Source organism: Mycetomoellerius zeteki, unplaced genomic scaffold (genome assembly GCF_001594055.1).
Source record: "Mycetomoellerius zeteki isolate Tzet28-1 unplaced genomic scaffold, Tzet1.0 scaffold31, whole genome shotgun sequence".
Taxonomy (NCBI): Eukaryota; Metazoa; Arthropoda; class Insecta; order Hymenoptera; family Formicidae; genus Mycetomoellerius; species Mycetomoellerius zeteki.
Genome location: NW_017257294.1, coordinates 4088217 through 4108902, shown reverse-complemented (window position 1 = coordinate 4108902; position 20686 = coordinate 4088217). Strand labels below are relative to the sequence as shown.

General features: G+C 33.6%; 1 protein-coding gene across 6 annotated transcripts in view; it reads right to left on the bottom strand.

Moving 5' to 3' along the window:
* The window catches only part of LOC108724756 (Dpr-interacting protein kappa), a 192478-nt gene that overhangs the window by 76788 nt on the left and 95004 nt on the right, over positions 1-20686 (bottom strand). For 2 of the 6 annotated variants that reach the window (XM_018451358.1, XM_018451361.1), the window contains exon 1: positions 1555-1685. The exons of the other annotated variants lie outside the window; for them this stretch is intronic. In XM_018451358.1, coding sequence (XP_018306860.1) covers positions 1555-1633 — 79 coding nt within the window. In that variant the 5' untranslated portion in view covers positions 1634-1685. Of the gene's footprint in view, positions 1-1554; positions 1686-20686 lie in introns of those variants that run through there. 6 annotated transcript variants of the gene reach the window in all.

The following is a 20686-nucleotide window of genomic DNA, read 5'->3' as shown; positions in this document are numbered from 1 at the left end:
GCAATCTGTGTTTACAGGAAATTTAGCTTGATAGGCAATCTATTCGTAGCAACTTGCAAATTTAATTTAAAATACGTAAAACATAGCAACTGACGCATTTAATAAAAAAAAATTCGCCGAAGATAACATTAGTATTTATCAATTTAAAAAAAATATTATTTAATATCCATTTAGCAAGATGATGTCAAATAAATAACATCTTTAATATCAATAAAATGTCATTAAAACTTCACTTGCTAATTGATACCAAAAATGTTTATCAGTTATTGGTAAATTTAATTCGGACGCATCTTTACCCTTTGAATTGGAAAACTTATAGCGAATTCGGTCACTTGCACTATGCTAGATCAGTGCATACTAAAAGCTGTTATACATAAAATTAGCAAAGTTAAATGTAAAAGTATATAAATATTTTAAACAATTAACTGTCTACTAATGATATTTTCACGTTATTTAACAAAATATATATGTATCATTTCATTGTCAAAGTTGATTATATTGTATCACTGCATTGAGATATTTTATATAAAGCAGCTTTTAATATGCACTGATCCGGTGTAGTGTGAGTAATCGAATTCACCATTATAATAGACGCGCTGTTAAGTCGCTTCTTCTTGGCAGAAGCAGATTATACAAATAAAATGAAAATGTCGTGTACCTATCATGTACAGTTTATCATGCATGACGCGTCGTTACTTGCTTGCATCGCGGCGTGTTACAGCATGTCATTAAATTAATGCTGAAATCCTGTAGCACGCAAACTACCGAAAGTTACTGGCTAACTCAAAACCCGGAATCACAATCACAGCACCGCAAAGCGAAGTGATAACCTGTTTTCCAACCAATAATTTATAATAAAAAAGTAATATTAGGATATTCGTATGCATCAACTTCAATATAAAATGTTCGTTATGCAATTCTTTTAGAAATCATTTACCTCATAATCATAATGTAAACTCATGAAATTGAACACAAACGGATCAAAAAAGTCATAGAATGGAAGCACCTTTAAAAAACAGATGTTTTTAAAAATAAATTTTTAAATTTAAAGATACGCTGTATTCGAAATCTAATATTATTAATATTTATATAATTTCTTATCTGTACAAAATGATGTACAATTTAATAAACACGCATCGAGAATGTGTTATACAAAAAATGCTTATTGATTCAGAGCGAACCAAGCTCTAATGGTAACTCACCCACTTTTCTTTGTCTATTACATCGTCTTTTGCACGTTCGCGTTTATAACTTTAATATAAACTTATACGCTGCCTGCATATAGAGAAATAATAAGAGCACTACGAGTTACAAATACGAAAAGACATAGTATGTTACAGCAAATATCTCTACATATCTTGTGGCAGTTTTACGATGTAATTAACATTAACTTCGCAGAGTAGCCAAAACAAACTTTGCGGAATTGATTCACAACGCTACATAAACCCGAATAAGTCACGTACAACCCTATCCACGCATAGAACGTGCCCCTTTCGAACATAAGCAGACAGCAATTACTCTCAATGTTAGCATACGACGAACTTCATCACTGACCTTCCACAAGGGATGGACGAGCGAGGAACACCTGCGCGACGACGTAAATCGCTGACACAATAATGCGGATCAGCGACATCCATCTAGAACTTGGCGTGACGCCACGACGGGAAAGGACGATTCGCGCCGGAATCTCGGTGCGGACTGACACACGAGGGGTTTACTCGGCTCGGTAGCGGCTGGAGTAAAAGAGAGGGTAAGAATGAGCGGTAGGGAGAGATGGAGAGAGAGTGAGTAAAAGAGAGATAGAGAGAGAGAGGGGGGAGGGAGGAGGGAAGAGAGAGAGAGAGAGAGAGAGAATAAGAGATGAGAGGGAGAACGTGATCCTTTCTGGTCTGCCGTGAGCTTTAGGGTTGGTGGTTCGCATGCGCCCGTCGGGGTTCACGTGCCCTCCGCCATCACAAACCGTAAGACCCGCCTTCCTCGTACTGAAGACACGTTCTTAGGATAGCGAGAAACACACGTAGACACCAACGTCAGTTGCATGGTATTCGACCACCGGAGTCCCCTTAGGATAGATAAATGATCGAACGTCCTGCGTTAAACAAGTAGACGCCGAATTATGTTTCTGTTTATACAATCTGCACTGTTTTCTCAGAATATCAAAATTTATTACAACGTATAAAGCAACTACACTCCGGACTCCTCATCGATCCGATGCTTAATTAGTATGTATAGATATTATCATGTTAACACGTTATCGCGCGGAAGTTATTTCAGAAAGAGCAGAAGTTGTCTTGCATTTGAACATTACAATGTCGTCGATGTATCTTTACAATGCATCGAGCTCATTTTGGAAATAATTTTATTTCATATTTGTTTGAAACTGTAATACGTATCTAAAATTTTTTAGTCGTAATATTTCTTATCGTAATATACATTATGCATTTTATATATATAATTACATAAATTGCGATGTATTTCATATTTTTTAATTTGTTTAAGATTTTTATTTAAATAATTAAACTCTAATTACATAATCATTACATATACAAATGCACATGTTTACATATAATAGTTATGCACAACTAGAATTTAATTATTTAAATATTCATATATAGAATTTAAACAAAATTTAAAAAATATAAAACATAATTTATATTAAATACATAATTTATATTATAGTTTTATATAACAATTTTCATTTCACTTAATATTCACTTATATACAAATCATGATGTTTTTGTTATAATAAGTAATAAAATCAGTCATATGGTCAGCCATGAATTTCACGTCCACCAGAAAAGCCAAGTTTTTCTCTACTGAACTTGTACAGATTGAAATTACGTGTTCAATCGAAACGTTACTTTTCAATCTGTGGCGAGTGAAAATAGCTCGAAATCGATCGTCGGTTCGACGGTGAAAAAGATTATCCACTTTTCCGTGTCAGATGATAAGATTTCGTGACCTGTGATTCACCGCATCAGGGCAACGTACACGTGCGGGGACTACTTTAACAGACTGTCGATCAATCAGTAGATATCCTCGTTTATCAACTCTTTTAAACGAACGCTAGATCCTAACATCGTCGTTCCACGTAAAGTTCTTTTTTTGATTGCACATACTGTTTCGAGCTTAACGAAGTTGGACGCATCCGTTGCTCTTTCTTCGAACATAGTTCACGTCTATCTTTCAGCGCCATCGCAGTCAGTAGTCGCGTCACGAAAACTGTCAAATTAAAAATTACAAAATAACAAGCGATATGCGCAAACACTGAAATTGGTTCCACGTCGTGAGCCGAGAAATCGTTAGTGCGATATACTGAAATAACTAGGATGGAAGTCGCCATCAAAAAGGTAGCAAAAGGAGTTTAAGCGTTCCACGTCTTTCGGTGGCATGCGAACGAGTAGTGCAAGTCATAAACCCAACCCACAGCTCTCGGGCCAGTATTCGTAACAGGCATTACAGTATCTATATCGCACTATCCTCTAAGGATGACTCTAAGTGCAAGTGTACCGAAACTTTCGTGGGTGCCCTCGTAAACCGGTAAGAGATGGCTTCAAGGTGACGGCAGGAAGCGAAACGTGTTTCCAGCTCCCCTCCACTCCCTAGCTCTTTTCTTCGCGCTTCCTTTTCCGTTCTATATCTCTCTTTCTTCTTTCTATAACATTCTCTTCCTTTCACTCGCGGGTAAGGAAAGCCGACAACATTTCTACTACTACACTTGCCTCCTCGCACATATTACGGCACCACTGTACGTGCTTTTGTAGGTCTTTCAAGCGAAGTTTTACAATAGAAGCGCGAGTCTCCAAGAAGGAAACTATAGATATTGTCTAAATTATATGTCCTAATTAAAGCTTCCCATTGTAAAAATTTTACCTGGTTATTTCATTAAAACGTCAAATAAAGCAATAAATAATCTCAATTCGACGTCAAACATTCGTATACGCCTCATGCACCATTTTCAGCTAATCAAAAATATTTGTATTTGCAATCGCGCCTCTATCACATATATTATTAATATGGAAATACATATATGGACTAATAGATTGACGATATATGGTTTAAATTAGTGCAAACAGAATACAATATGTGTTTAATTATTTAAATAAGTAAATATTGAAAACAGGAATATATGCGAAAATGTAATGCGCATAACTGATTACGATCTGGTCTTGTTAAGTTTAGAATCATTTATACGTCGCTAAGCATTTGCAATATTTAGTATTGCTGAATAATATTAACATAATACAAATAACGCAATCTGAATAATAAAGAGATAAAAGAAATGTAATTTTCGATATTTATTAAAATAATAGATATGTGATATCTGGAATTTGACAGATACGAAGATATTGTATCTAATGAAATAATTTCAAAATTAGATTAATTCTCTCTCATTGCTATTATATCATATATCAATTGTTTGACACGTACAATAGAGATTATTGTTTGTATCCAAAAGATTAATATTACTAAAAGTACGTAATCGTAAAAACAACAGCATTATCAAAACCATCATAGCCTTTCATTTATTCTCTCACACTGAGAGAAAGGATTTTGTTAATTTAACAAGCGCGCGCGCGCGCGCCACCAGTACCTTGTGATCGGTAAATACGTGACAACAAAATTGATTTGTTGTGATTGCTACTAGTCTGCTATACCAACCAATTATTAGTAATAGAAGCAAATTATATAGAATTTAACCTATCTTTTGGATAGACTTTAGGATCGTTTATCATAGAAATCATAGATGATCGTGGGGTTTTAAATCGTAGGAAACTGACCAATCATAGTCAAATATATAGGGAAAATACTTGACTAGAATTGGTCAATTTCTTACGAGACCCTACGACCGTCTATGTATATATATGAGCCTTTTATTTGCTAGCGATACTATTGATTATTTGTTACATTGACGAATGAGAAATAATTAATTTGCAATAATTACTAATCGATCGTTTTCTTAACAAATATCACATTTCTTTTCCCTTGATTTATCCTATAACAAAATCATTTCTCTTAGTGCAATAATTTATAAAGATTATTAGAAACATACATAATGCATATATTAAGAGTTATTAAATAAAGTATTTAATGTAATTATTTTTCATATGTAACGAAATATATCTAGTAAATATACTTTAATATTTTTAATCAATGTAATTTCGTGAATTAAATATCTTTTTTAACGATAACGAAAAATGATTAAAAAAATGAGTGATACAAACAAGTGAATATGTTAATCAGAGAGACTTTTCTATTAAATTCAGTACTTCTACAAACATCAATGTGATATACTAAAACATTATCCAAACTATTTGCAATTAAGATTTGCAAACCGTTTTAAATGTTTACCCTGGCAATGTTTATGGCAAAATTGTGCCTAGTTTTAAAGTCACGGAACCTGCTATCTATCGCGTATAACTTCTAGCCTGCGGGCTGTCTAGCGGAAAAGAAAAACTCTACGATCGTTTGTTTTTAAATTCGCATCCGCGATAAAATCAAATTGCACGGAGATCGGGCGAGACGTCGCGGAGGTCGTCCTGGACGTCGAAGCGGCTCCGGAAAATGCCCATTCCCAGTGAAGGACTGGATGCTCATTTCCTGCCGTCGGCGGACCGCAAACGCGAAACGAGTAATTCGATTTTCTGCGAAAGCGCTAAGAGGCGTCCAAAAGCCTTGACTGCGCTCACTCGGTGGTACGGTTGCCGAGTCGAGAAAAGACTCGCACTGCCTCTTTATTCGCCTTCCTCTAAGTACCAAGCTTTTATGCGCTCTAACGCGAGCGTACGAATGCAGCGCGAGGAAACACACAAGAGCAAACGAACGAACTTGAGAACTCTCTTAACAATGAGCTCATTCTTTAATCTCGTATACGCATTCGCGAGCTTTACTTTTTACCATCGCATCGATATCATGAGTATGCAATTATCAGATATTAATCGTGTCTGTATTTGAGATCCACTATCACAATAGATCCTTTTAGATATACTTGAAATTATTTTTGCTATGTTCTCTCTATGTAGATTTTATTTTCCAAATTTTTTTTATTTGCTCTCAATCAATCATTTTACGGTATTTAATCGTTAAATGTCAAGCTGTCAAACCAATCCAACAGAATCAACCCAAATTTACTCGGCCGAATCATATGATTGGCAACCAATTAGAACGGTGGAAATAACAAAAATACTTGCGTGATATCTAACTCCTATGTACAGATTGACAAATAGATTTATCCTACGGACATCTTGAAAAATTTAATCATTTAAAAGCATAAATAAAAAGTATATAGCACATTATAAAAAAGGTTCATAAATTTCGTTTGTATAAAGCTGAAGGATTCTATTATTTATGAATAATGTCGCTTCAACAGAAATTAAATATTTGCCAAAAAATATACATTACAATAAACTTATAGTCAATTTTCATGATACATTCTAGACGTACGTATTATATTATTGTATCATTAATTAACGCCTATCATAAACATCGTAATTTTAATTTAGCAAGAATCATATAAAAGCATGTAAAGTTTACTTCAACATTTATATTTGGTTTAAATTCGTTCTACTTTTTATTACTTTTAATCTTTTTGCATTTGCATATATGCATTCTGGAAATTTGGAAAGATTTTCCCTCCACATTTTATTTACATTTAGGTTGGGAATCCTATTTATGAAGGAACCGTGACAACAATTATGTAACGCGTTTTGCGGTCCGTGAGAGGGCACAATGCGAGAAGCGGACGAACACAAACGAGAAAACTTAGAAACTTCGTTAATAACCAGACTGTTATTTAGCCCTTCACACGCATCCTCGCCCACCTGCGAGCCGCAGGCATACCCCGATCCAGGCACCAGACGATCTTACTAGACCTTAACGGCCGTCACGGGCGCGTTACAACAGAGCGATAATATTATGCTGGTAATATAATACACACCATGGGGGATCCCTATTATATTCTGACAATATCGATGCGCGACGCATTCTATTGCACGCGGCGCAATAGTTCTGAGTGCATCGTAAAATCGGCCTCGTAAGAAGATATCGATTCTATGAATCGTAAAGACGAAAAGATTCTTCGTAAAATGACGAAATCGAGGGTGATATAAGAGATAGACGATTTGTAAGTTGTACGCGTGTCAGTGTGTATGTGTGTATCTTGCTTATACATATATAAGAACACATGGAAAACCGCGCGTTCAATTTGCGTGCAGTTATCGCAATATGTATCTGCTGTCATTTTGATATGAAAAACGGACTCGTTTTCGCAATTATTCTTGCCATATCTCGCAGAATATAGCAAATATACCTATATTTTTATGTTTTAATGCTAAAATAATAATCAAATATGTTCCAAATGAAAATAATCATCCAAAATATAATTAAATATAATCAAGAATAATTGCGTTTCTGCAGATAATTAATATTTACACAAAAAATTTTTTTCTGTCAATAGATTATTAATATTGTACAATTCCACGCAACATTCCCAAAATGATTAATATTATTAATCACTCTACGTTTCCAATACAAGTTTACGAATGCGTAATATTTGTTGTACCAATATTCCAATGAGTTAATTATCTAGTTAATATGTAAATTAGTAAATTGTTTACGTTTCTCGTATAAATAATTATTTGTATAAATAATAAACAGAAATAAATATAAAATGCATGACTGAGATAATATTTGTACAGGCATATAAGAGAAAGTGACACATATTTGTGTACCAAAAATTAATTTTTTGCTTTCCAAATTGGAAATTAATTTGCTTACACTATTTCATTCAAATCATTAATCTATATAATTAACAGATAATTTAATATAACTCGAAGGAGCATTGTAACGCCAATTAAATCTGTTTAAACTATATAACAATATTTTAAGGTGGATCATATTAAAGCATCACATTCGTCAAATTCATGCAAAATCAATAAATTTAGGATGTAGGAATAAAATTGATTATTCGTATATTATCAGTTTAAATATAATACATGGCTAAACTAATAAACATGTTTATGTACGCATTCTTTCAGTTATAGATATACGTATTGTTAAATTGGGAAAATCCACCTCAGTGGATATATATTCGAATTTCGATGACACCCACTTAATCAGATTTGTATGCGGTTGCATAATAATTTATTCCCGATCAAGCGCGAGGCCCGTCATATTTATTCATACATCCGTTATAATATTCACGTATCTAATAATTAGACTCTCGGCTGACTGGAAGAGCCACGTCAATCGGACGAACGTGACAGTCCCGCATTGAGCCCTTCAATTAATTCTCACCGGGTGGGAATGGTACCTGAATCCTACAACGTATGCGTGCACCTTTGATAAACGAGTCGCATAAGGACGACTAATTAGGCAGGCACGGCGTGAGATTGCTTGCGTGTACATTTGGATCAGATATGTGTAAGCGTGCACGTTCATAAGCGAACGTATCCGTGCGCGATGTCGTGTTGTACGTTCGGTTGTTTTAGGGACCGAAGGGGCCATGAGATGGAAAGCATTGGGACGTCATTGTCTAACCACAACCCGAACCACCGAACCATTATTCAAGCACAAGGCTTTGACGTTTGTCCGAGATAAATTGGCTCGCGCTATAAGCATTGAATAAACAGCAGCACGCAAGCACCTCCTCAATAATACAGGTGTTCCTGTAGGAAAGACAGAACTTGCTGATATACGGCGATATATTTAAGTAAAAACATACCATTTTTCTACCTCGCAGTATATTCATGAAATTTCACGCTCGTATGTCATGTAGTAGTTAGGCACGGCTAGATACTTTAGACACCAACGCGCCCTATCAGTACCTTCTGCTCGAGTTGTGCGGCTTTGCTGTGCAGCAGTTTTTATCCACATCTCGTCGGAATTTTGCTGAGTCGTTATAAATATCGATATTGATGACACCATCATTATTTTTAATGAGGTACATTTATAACATTAAACATTAGGCAACTCATGAATACTGGCTAAATATCGTGATAGTCAATTAATAGTAAATTTTGTTAGAACGTTCTTTATCTTTTTAATTCGAAAAGCAGTAATATACATATATACATATAATATTTAACTTTCTATAAACTAATTAAATATTTATTTTCAAAAAGTATCTTTTTAAATTGCATTAAACAATTTTTAATGTAAAATAAGGTAAAAATATATTGTGTGCGATTATTTCTGATATACAAGTATATGCTTATGAGATGATTTTAAAGTGTTATATACATTGTATTTATTAGTCAGGTAGCTATTGAGACTTCAGAATTTTTCAAAGCACTAAGCAATTGTAATAAAATTTCGTTTATCAAATCGAAATATCGACAAATACGTTTAAAAGGTAAAATAATGTAGCAAAGATAATTATGATACTTTCACATATATTTAATATTTTCTTTTGCAAGAGTTTTTTTTATCATTTTTACGTTACTTTTCTAAAACAAAAGCTATCTCTATAATACAACTGATCACAGCTACACATCAGCTGCACATATGTTCTTCTATTATTTTTTAATCATAACTGGTACTTTTCCCTGAGTTAAGGATAAAAATTGCGATCTATGCAAAACGTTTCTTTCTCGGTCTCTCGATGCGGTAGGTATTCGCAAACCGCGCGAAGACTCTTTCATGCGTGTCGTTGCAGAAATGTAACACAATATATTCAGATACGTATTTCAGAAAACAGATTATTTCCCTCGCGCGTATATTTCACATACATCAAATGCATTTTCGCTTCAACCGCAAAACGTTAGTAATTTTAATATACGTGAGTTACAAGTGTGCAACGGTACGAAGGCGAAATTGCGGGCCGGAGAGCCCGTTGTTTTTCCTCGCGCACATCCCGTAATGCGATATGACGGAAAATTGCATACGTTTTAAAGTTCGCTCGACAAACTGCAACACCAGGCGTACTCATGGTCGCAGCCATCACATATTCATAAACGCCCTACATAGCCATAGTGGTATATGCGGTCACTTGCTTGTACGCAATTGCGGTGACTCCGTCATTGTAAAAGACACATTATCGTCTTTCTTGCGAATTCCTATACTATGTTTCTTGCTGTTAAGCGATGCAGTTTTGCCAGCATATAAACATCGCTATTACAACGTAGATTCAACGCGGACTAATGCAAATCACTTCCCGAGGTCAATTACGTTAAACGCGAACTATTTGCAGGGAACCGCCGCATTTGTACGATAAGCCCGCGAAAGTTCTTAAGGTTATTTCAACGAGGGCACGAATCTCTCCCTCGAAAAAAACTCGAGATTACCGTGATTTCCCGGGGCGAGGGTGAACGCCTCGGAATGTGAAGACTGACTGGGTGTGGCTAGGTTCATTTTCCTTTTATTCAGTACACCGTCGGTGTAGCACGGGTATCTCAAACATGAAAAGATTTCATAGCTCCGCGTGAAATAACCCGAAACAATACTATAACTAGAGACAACAGTGCTACTGTCTAACGATACCAATGTTCTGCATCCCTCTAGAGTAACTAGAGACTTCTTTTTTAACACCTTCCATAAATACCTACAATCGTATTACAAATCAGTAAATATAAAATTTAATAAGAGTACGTTTTGAATTTGCGAAATATTAGTCTATATATAAACATGAAAGAACGCGGAAGTGACATAAAAGATTCTGTAGCTTCAATTATTAAATTTAAAAAAATGCATATTAATTCAAACATATTAATTAGTAAATTTAATGATATTAAATACATTACATTTTATAATTTTTTCCTCACAAACTTGAATAAGGGTATGCATACAGTTGTACTTTTCTTATATATGTATATTCTCTGCGAAGAATTTAGAAGAATTAATAGAGAAAGAATTTAAAATGAATCTTATCTTAACAAAAATTCAGTTAAACGTCATTTTTTTCACAAGTTTTTAATTTTCAATAAATATTTTAGCAATCGAGTAACTATCGAATTTGTAAAAAATAAATCACAAAGTGTAGTAAATTTGATGCTAGCTAATTTCAAATCAATGTATACTTAAAAAACTTAAGTACATAGTTGATAAAACTGCAACTTTCTATAGCTTTTGCTCCGTTTTAAATTTACCTAGTTCAAACTACGAGTCTGTTATAGGAAACTTCACTTCAAATTAACTAAAGATTTATAATTTATTTAAATCCTTTATAAAGGTTAATTCACAAAATCCTTTACTTTTTATTGCTTTAATTCTTCGTTTCCTATGGCTTATAATTCGAAATGATAATATTAAAAAGCAAATATTACTTTTTCATTTCTAATGCTTCCGCAAAATAAATACAAAGTATTTCTTTTTATAAATTTTAATTTCCTATATGTTTATACCTATATACTATTCAATTCTTATCTCATGGTCAAGGCCATGTTTACTTATAAATCAATGCGTGTACGTAATGCTTATCTCGATTTGAACTTCGTAACGAGCAATAACGTAACGTAAGGGTACTTCTCCGAGTACTCTGAGTAGTTCGTGTTAAAGGCCGATTTCATGGACGACGCCAAGTTAACATAACTACTCGCTCGCAGTTGACGTAATTTGAATGAGATGACAAAGGCCTCGCTCATAACATGCAAGGTTTCTTGGATTAAAGTTCTGCTTTATCCCCTTTAGCCACTTTACGTCGTCAAAACCGACATTTCGCTATTCGATGTGACACAAGAAATTGTGTTATAACAAATAAACTATATATCAAAGTGATTTTATGAGGATATCAAAAAGACTCAATATTTAAATCAAATTTATAAACAAAATAGACTAATGACAGGTACTTGATACTTTGTACTTATAATATGAAAATTATTATAACACGTCCTCCCTTATGTGCTAAAAGAAATTTGACCATCACGCCGTGTTGCTCAGAATATTTTTGTTTGCCTTTGTTGTATTTGTTAAATAACACGTATTTTATAATGGATTCAAAATTACAAAAATTATTATTATTATGAAGAAGGCTTAACGCATCAATAATGCACTATATATCATAATAATGCATCCACAAATAATATAAAAAAATATTTTATAATATCAAATTATTTTACATTTTTTTTAATAGCCAAAATGAGATGACCTGAACGGGAAGTCCAGCGTAAGTCATCAATATGATAAGCCATTGTATACCCACACGGAACGTGTTAAGTACGTCATATTTATATAAACTATATGTATGTGTGTGTGTGTATCAAATATTATACCATTTTTATTAGCTCATTTTGTTAATAAATTTTATTTTCTGATATATATTGTTATACAAGTTTTTTTTCAACCAATTTGCAATTATTAAATTTAATTTTTATTATTAAATTAAATTTAATTTTAAGTATTAAATTTAAATTTTGTAAAACAGAAGATTTTTAATTGAGAATTTTCATTAATAATTTCGATACATTTTTATCCCTATAAAAATTCTTCATCTAATGTATTTCATCTTAAAGTAAAGATCACAGCTGGAAAACATAAGCACGTTAATTGAATATCAATAATGTCGAGTTTGTGCGACTGGAACGCTTATACTTGGATACGTGCATTCTTACGTTCGAAGGAATACATAAAATCCTGGTTGCGAGGGTGGCAGCTCGTCCGGACCATCGAACAGAGTTATCGAAGCGATAGGGAAGCTATCCGAAGCTCTGTCCCTCCGTAATCCTGCCTGCTCGAGCTATTATCCCGGAAAAGCCAGTCGAACATCCGATTAGGAAAACCGAACATACGTTATTTCCTTCGCGCAGGAAACGTTCGTCGGCTTGCTCGCAGAAAAATGAAATTTTATCGTTATTACGTTTATGATTTGAAACCAGTGCTCATCGATCCTCTTATAAGTGAATTTGTTGCCGCGGTCTTTATCAATCTCAGAATCCTGCCATTCAATCAAGCCGAACTATAAAGAGTGATCAAATCTTCTCTAAAAACGTAATGTTAAATTATGTCGTATAAAAACAAATATCTATTTAAATATTTTTGTATTTATTTGTCATTCATAAAATTGTATATTTATTATAAATAAACAAATTAATGCTACCTGCACATAAATTGATTAGAAATTTTCCGATCATTAAAAGACGACTTCTATTTGCCGAAACGTGTACTAGAAACTTAATAATTGCGAGCGATAATAAATAACAGTTAAAGTTAACAAGATAACTGCATTACAAGGCGTCTGAAATCGCGTTAGACTTCGGAATGCGAGCATTCCTGTGCGTTCCTTTGTCAGAGATTCTTGCTGCTTCTACGCGCGAGGTAAGAGTCTCGTAAAAGCTTCGTGACGACTTAAGCGGCAGCGAAATAGATGCAAGCGAACGAAAATTCGGCATTGACAATGGAATTTTTCAACTTTTATCCTCAGGTGCTCATCGCTTATAATTGACAAATGACGTTTCGAAGAAAGAGAAAGAGCACAATGGTTACAGAATATCCACGTGACGAATGGAAAAGATAGAGATAGCGGTAGGAGATGAGAGGGCCGAGGGGTAGAAAGCGGATAGAAGAGAACAGAGAACTGCAGTTTCACCGCATACCGGAAGACGAAGGCACGGCCGGTCTTGAAGCGTTTCATGGCAAACCAAATATTCGCGGTATGCACCGGCGTTACACGCCGGAATTTCCAGCATGAAGTCGTTATACTGCGAGACCACTTATAATTAATTGCTCTAGTTTATAATCGCCTTGCGGCCATTGTGACGCGACCGCCCGAATAACGCGGATACCTATACTGCATACTGCGTATCCGGATACGCTTTTATTTTACTTCGCGAGAGATTCGTACATTATATCGCGAGGTGCGCTCGCGCAGATTAATAGCATCCTCCGCTCTTATCACTACCCGAGCACGATCCAAATCGCCTCTCATCTCGACGCATCTGCGGAGGACAAGCCGCTCCGATAAATTATTAGATAATACGCCACGCGTGTTTACGCTTACTTGCCGCGCCTGCAATTAATGAAGCAATAACAAGCAAATGGCGAATAGCGCGTTTATTTTGCGACAATTGACTGGCACGTGACAGAGTGCAATAATTCGCGGAGACTTCATTAATGCTTATACGCTTTGGTGAGTACATTTTGGTTTCCATGTCAATTACAACACATAGAGCATTTGATGCTAATTTCACGCGTCTCTACAGTAGATTGAATCAGAAATTTCCTACGCCATCATGCATGTAATAATCGAGATTTATTGGTGACAATTTTTGTAAAACTGTTTATAATTAAATATAATCGTCACGCGACTCTCTCTTTCTCTCTCTCGCCCCTCCCCCCTCTCTTTCTCCTCCACGTAATACAAAAAACCGTAACGTGATACATTCAATCTATGATCATGATTTATCCTTTTACAGTCAAGATTAATTGTTTCCTTTCCATATCAAAATAAAAGTTTGATATAAAAATAAAGGATTTTACATAAATCATACATTTATTTCTTATCAGTTTCAATTTATTAGTTCTATATAATGATGCTCACCGCGAGAATTCGAGTGATAATATGTTCTGTAGAAATTCAGATATAACATTAAATCAAATTGTCGATAGAAATTTAGAAATCTTGATTAAAAAGTTGTACAAAATTGTACGTATGCGAAAAAATAAAGAAAATTACGTGGCATGGAAAATTCAGAGTATCGCAACAATAATTGTAAATTTATTAAATTGCTACGAAAACTTTGATCAACTTCTATGCTCGATTATAATAATCATAACTGTATTATAGAGAACAATTTGTTCCTTCCAAAAAAAAAAAAACACAAAGTATAATACATGTTAAAACTACCACTCATATAAATTTAAATACAAGACAATGTATTATTAGCTCTCTTCTCTATTTGTTTAAAACAAAACAATCAACGAATATGTAAAAGATTAATTTATAATTTTGAGATATTTCTTTGTTTAATTATTATCCATTAATATCTATTTATTTAAGTTATATTTTGCAAATTACAATTATTCTAATATACAAACGATAAAATAAATTTATATGTGTGTCTATTTGCGCGAAAATTTTTAAACTTATGTTTATGTATTTGCGACATTGACAGGTCTTCAAAGATGAAATTTAAGCTCTCTGTGAATTTACACGTGAACCGTGTCTCTGTATACCTTCCGCCGATTAGATGCGACCACGGATGTTTGAGTTTACAGATTGCACCTGCGGTGTGTTAAAGCTACCTTAACAAATTGCTATCATATGTATACGCGTTGCGACACGATTTGATTTGTTAATACATACATTTTAAAAGAAGACGATATTAAATAACATTATACAATATTTTAGTGATGAATTCTTTAGATTGGAGAAAAAAATCTTGATACGAAAATGTCGAGATTGCAATAGCTTTTGATTACAAGAAGGGACAAGGTTTGTTAATTAACAATTACGTACCGATCTCTCATCTATTATTCGTATTTTTCATTTCTTATTATCTCTAAGATAATCGTGTAAAAATTTATACTCTATTTCATAATAAAATAATTAATAAATATCATACGTTCATTCATCTTAGTTCGTTTTAAATATTATTTAATCAAATGCATATTACATTTATTTGTAATAAATATAATTGTAATTGTATTGAATTTTTAATTTGATACATACACGTACATTTACATGTATCTTATCCAAATTAATGTTTATATACAATAGATCCACATTATCCTAAATTAAATAAAATATAATTTATTACTCACGGATACAATGCGCAGCAGCGGAGTTTTAGCACAACTGCGTTAATCTGTAACATACAAATATATTCAAATTATAGTAAAGTTACGCTGAAAATAAACATTGTTTCGAAAAATAATTGTTGCTTTCATAAAATAATTAATTCTGCAACGTAACAGATAAATACATAATAAATTACTCACCCCAAGGTTGCATCTCCGCTGTTGCCCGACGCCTCCCTGGCCGCTCCTCCTCCTCCTCCTCTCAGTTTCTCCTTGTTCCTTCGTAGCACTCACACAACACTCGCGAAAATACAGTTAATTACGATCACGTGCGCAGTAATCACACCAGAATACGGTACTTTACGCGGCACTCCCGACGTTAATCGCATCCCGACGTGCACTTTATTACATTGTGACGAAAGAATAACGCGAAAAAACGTACCAATCCCACGAGACAACTCGCTCGATACCGGTAATGTCTCGCAAATTAAGGCAAACCGGGAATACACACCAGAAGGTTTAAACAAAATACTGAGATGTATGGCATCGTAAACTTCACACTCATATTGCTCGAAATGATGTGATCAATAATAACCTACGGTTAATTAAAACGCGTAATAAACTGTTCAAAAATATACAATTAAAATTCGGTATATGTTTTGGTACACACAAATCCTGCAAATGCACGAATTAACAATAAAATTTTTGATATATCAAGCGATATTCTATTTCTTAAATTATTCAATTCATATCACGTCATTTCGCGCTTTTATTAGAAAATGACAGAATCGATTAAGTATTTAAATGGCAGTACACGAAAAATAAATTCAAGCATTTTTGAAAAAATAATGACTCTTATCCCTGAGTGTGTGTGTGTGTGTGTGTGTGTGTGTATGCACACGTTTTATTTACTTATTCCGTAGGCATTCTGGATCTTCCGGGATCTTTTGTGTCCAGCCCAAATTTTTTTTATTGTGTGTGCTTCTAGGTTTTAAAAAAGACTAAAAAAATTCAAGATTACTTTTCAACATCTCTATTACATTACCAAATAGTTACGTATCTCAAATCTTTATTTAATAAAAATTAAAATTTATGCCAAGAAATTTAAGAGTAAAACTTCGCCTGGATAAAAAAAGACGCAGTATGTCTGCGAAGGATTATTAAACATCGTTAAATAATAACATTAAATAATAATGCATAATTTCAATTTCTTATCGTTTTCGTTTTTACTTTAGATTCAGATGAGTAAGTTACGCAAAACATAATTTTCACGAACCGCGAAAAGCTCATGATTTCTTAATTGTTAATTAACTGTATAAAGATTAGTATTCGCTAAGTATTAATAAGAATTGATCGCGTTTGGTGTCTCGTGGCACTCGTCGCGGCTACGTCTCGAGAAATAATGCGACAATATACAGAGGTGGCTCGAGCTTCTGCCTCCTTATTCAAGTCTCGAGGTCAAATGCGCGGTGACTTTGTGTATACATAGTGCGCGCCGTACGTTACAAAAACAAGTACCTACCAAGGCCGCGTGGCAACTGAATCGTTGCTGTTTCAAAATATTTAATGTTTCGTAAAATAAATTTCCGCTGAATATATCTTACTCTTTATACTTCAAACAAATTTCAATGGATGAAATATCATCGCATACTTTGTGCTTTGTTTTATAAAGCGCATGAAATAACACAGATAATTTCGCTCAAAAAAAAATAGCTCAACTGAGAAAAAATTAATACACACATATACACATATATCACTATTTTAATAAGTTTTAATTATTACATGTAAACTATGTAAGTTTTTTCTAAGAAAAATTTATATTTCATTGATAAATTCATTTTAAAAGATTATTAAATTTAATATTTATCTAAAGAATAAAATTTTGCTTCTTTTGATTAAAAAATATCAAACAGCAAATTCTTTTAAAAAGTGTTTCATATTTGAAATGTACATACTAGTAGCTAACTTTGAAATTTGTAATTATTTCTGTAGCTAATATGCTATAAAGGAAATTTAAAATAGTACCGTGATAAATGTGATGTTCCAATTCATATTTTATAATTACAGTAATTCATATAAAAAAATATTTTCTCAGAACTTTTCAGTCAAAATTCTGATTATCAATTATATAATAACTGTTATGTAATATGAACGTTGTGTATAAATATACGCATATAGATACAAAATAGCAGTTGTACTTAAATACGTTATTCAAATATTATTTAATATTATTTTCTAACACTTTAATAATCGCTTGCTATAAATATAATAAACATGTTGCTAATATTACTCGGAGGAAATGGAATTTTTGTGATATTTTCCTTTCACAGCGTCATCTGAGAGGAAAGAGTTAAAGAACTAATTGCTGAAGTTCTCCCTCCAAGCAACAATTTACGATGACTGGCGCAAGAACACGATGAAGCAATTCGTCCGAGCAAATCGAGGCAATTAATATTCAGCGGTATAGTAAATTTGTTTTTAAGCTCCCGACGTAGATTGATCGAGTGGACTTTTAATATAAATATTACGTCTCGCAAGAATTGTGTCACTGTCAAACGCGCGCCACGCGATAAGACAATTTGCTGAACGCCTCGCGTAATAATTCACGTCAGCGATACGGATGCTCGCTCGTGATATCGATTTCGGTGAAACGACCAGAGCCAATGCCTCCGCTCCCTTGAATTTCCACTGAATTCCCAAACGAGATTCGCCAGCGAAAGAATTCCGACTATTGAGCGAATTTGCGTCTGCATCTAGATCCTGAGCTGTCGCATCAAACATTTATCTGAACCATTAAATATTTAGTGTCACACCAGCTGCGAAAATCTCGCATCAGAATAGGATGACGTGCGTCCCATGACGAAAAAGTGTTTTAACGAGAGTAAACCGGGCGATGAAAAGAGATAGGTATGTGAACAGTGAAAATAGAAAATCTGTATTATGAAAATTTCGCGATAATCATAGAATCGAATCTAAGAAAACACGTTAATATTATGAGTTCCTAACAAAATTGAGGATAATACTTTTTTTTTAAATAATCTGTAAGTCAATTATTTAAGAATCAACGATTCTAACTTTGACAGTAAAAAAGTGTATTTTTATTAGCGGCAAAATGCTCAACGTTGATAATTATGCAATATTATAGCGAGATATAATTATCTTATTATTCATTATACCTATGTGTAACTTGCATTCATCGCGTTTATTTCAGTCAATGTCGTCGACGATTTTTAGTTTCTTACTTGAACGAAAATATCAACGTGCTTCAATTTGGGATTAGCTATCAAATCATCTTCTAAAATCCACTAATCTATTCTATAAGTTATAATTTGTATGATGGGATATTTAAGAAGTTATATGTGCTAAAGTTACACCAATAAGAAAATTCAATGAAATTTAATCTTCCTCTTTTCACCGTTATATTCTATTTTGAAGAAAAGAGATAAATGAAGATTGTTGATTTAATTTACTTACAATTTCTATCGATAAATTTACGTAACAAATTTTAATTCGTCCTCACATAAAGATCTAATTTTCTTAAAATTTGTAAAATAAATCACAGAATTTATGAAGTATATTTTATTATTATAGTTTCTTATGAAGAACACAAAACAATGTTAAAAAATCATATATGTATTATAAATTTAAATTTTATACTTATTTTAAAAAATGAAAATTATAAAAATTAGTAAATGCAACATATATTGATAATACACATTTTGTAAATCAAATGAGGTTAAAGAATCTATCATATCATAATGAAAACTTTTATAATTTAACATGTGTTATGTTGAACTTTGTGATCTACACAAGTAATTGTTTACAATAACTGCTAACTAAACTAACGGCAATAACAAGTTACAGACTTCATCTCTGACGTCATTTTCGCTAAGCTATACAAATCTCAAAGCGCATTTCAACGTTGTAAACATTTATGTAAACAATACTCAACTCTCTACGTGACTCTACAATTTGTAAATGTGATGGCACGTTTCACTTTTGTAAATGTTTGTGCAAACAACTGCATGATTGCGTGTGGACGTATTCCACATTTACAGGTACGAGAAAGTGCTGTAGGTTAATCGTTGTAGAGGTCAGCAATACAAGCGACATTTCGATTTAAAGCTTCTTATCGGCATTGCAACTCGCTCGATGCTCGACTCCGTAACTGACGGAATAATACTGACTGTCAAAAATGACAGTGTTATCGGTGATAACATGGGCTTTACGGACGACGGATTAACAAGTCAGTCAGGATTTCGCGAACAGGGCGCACGGTCGCGATAGAAAGACAGGGAATGGGACAATGATAACGGGCTGAGCACTAATCTGGGTCCATTAGCTTGACAGATGTAACAGTAAACACGATGCCCATTGTGATATCGGCTTGCAAATTACAACACTCCCACCTGGAGGACTATGATAGACAGGTCTGCGCCCGGCTGATTACGGGGAGGCAGCCTGGCGAATGGAGATCTCGCAGAACGAAGATAATACGAGGGCAATTAGTTCTCGAGTAATACCGCGACGTCGTCAACATCTGGCACGTTGACGATGCGCGTGATTTTTCCCGAGTGCCGCATCATCAACGACATGGCTGTCCATTCCATAGAACAATTTGCAACTGGTATCTGGTTAGAAACCGTCGAAATTATATATTTCATGATATGACCACGAAATTAATGTGAATGAAAGAGATAAACGATAATATGAATGTAGAGACATTTTAAATAATATGAGAATCATAAAGATGTGAGTAAATTAACCCAACGTAATATACTTATTTTCACTACGTGAAATTGATTTAATGATGATAATATAAAACAATAAAGAAATGCAATAAATTGATGGAATATCTTAAACATATAAATAAAATATTCTATTCAATGTATTTCATTTCACCATTGGTTTCACCTATGTATTCTGACCAATGATTTTGTATATTTCTTAAAGAATATATATATATCTGGAAGAAATTATATATTTTAATATCCCATAGCAAGTTATTGAAAATATT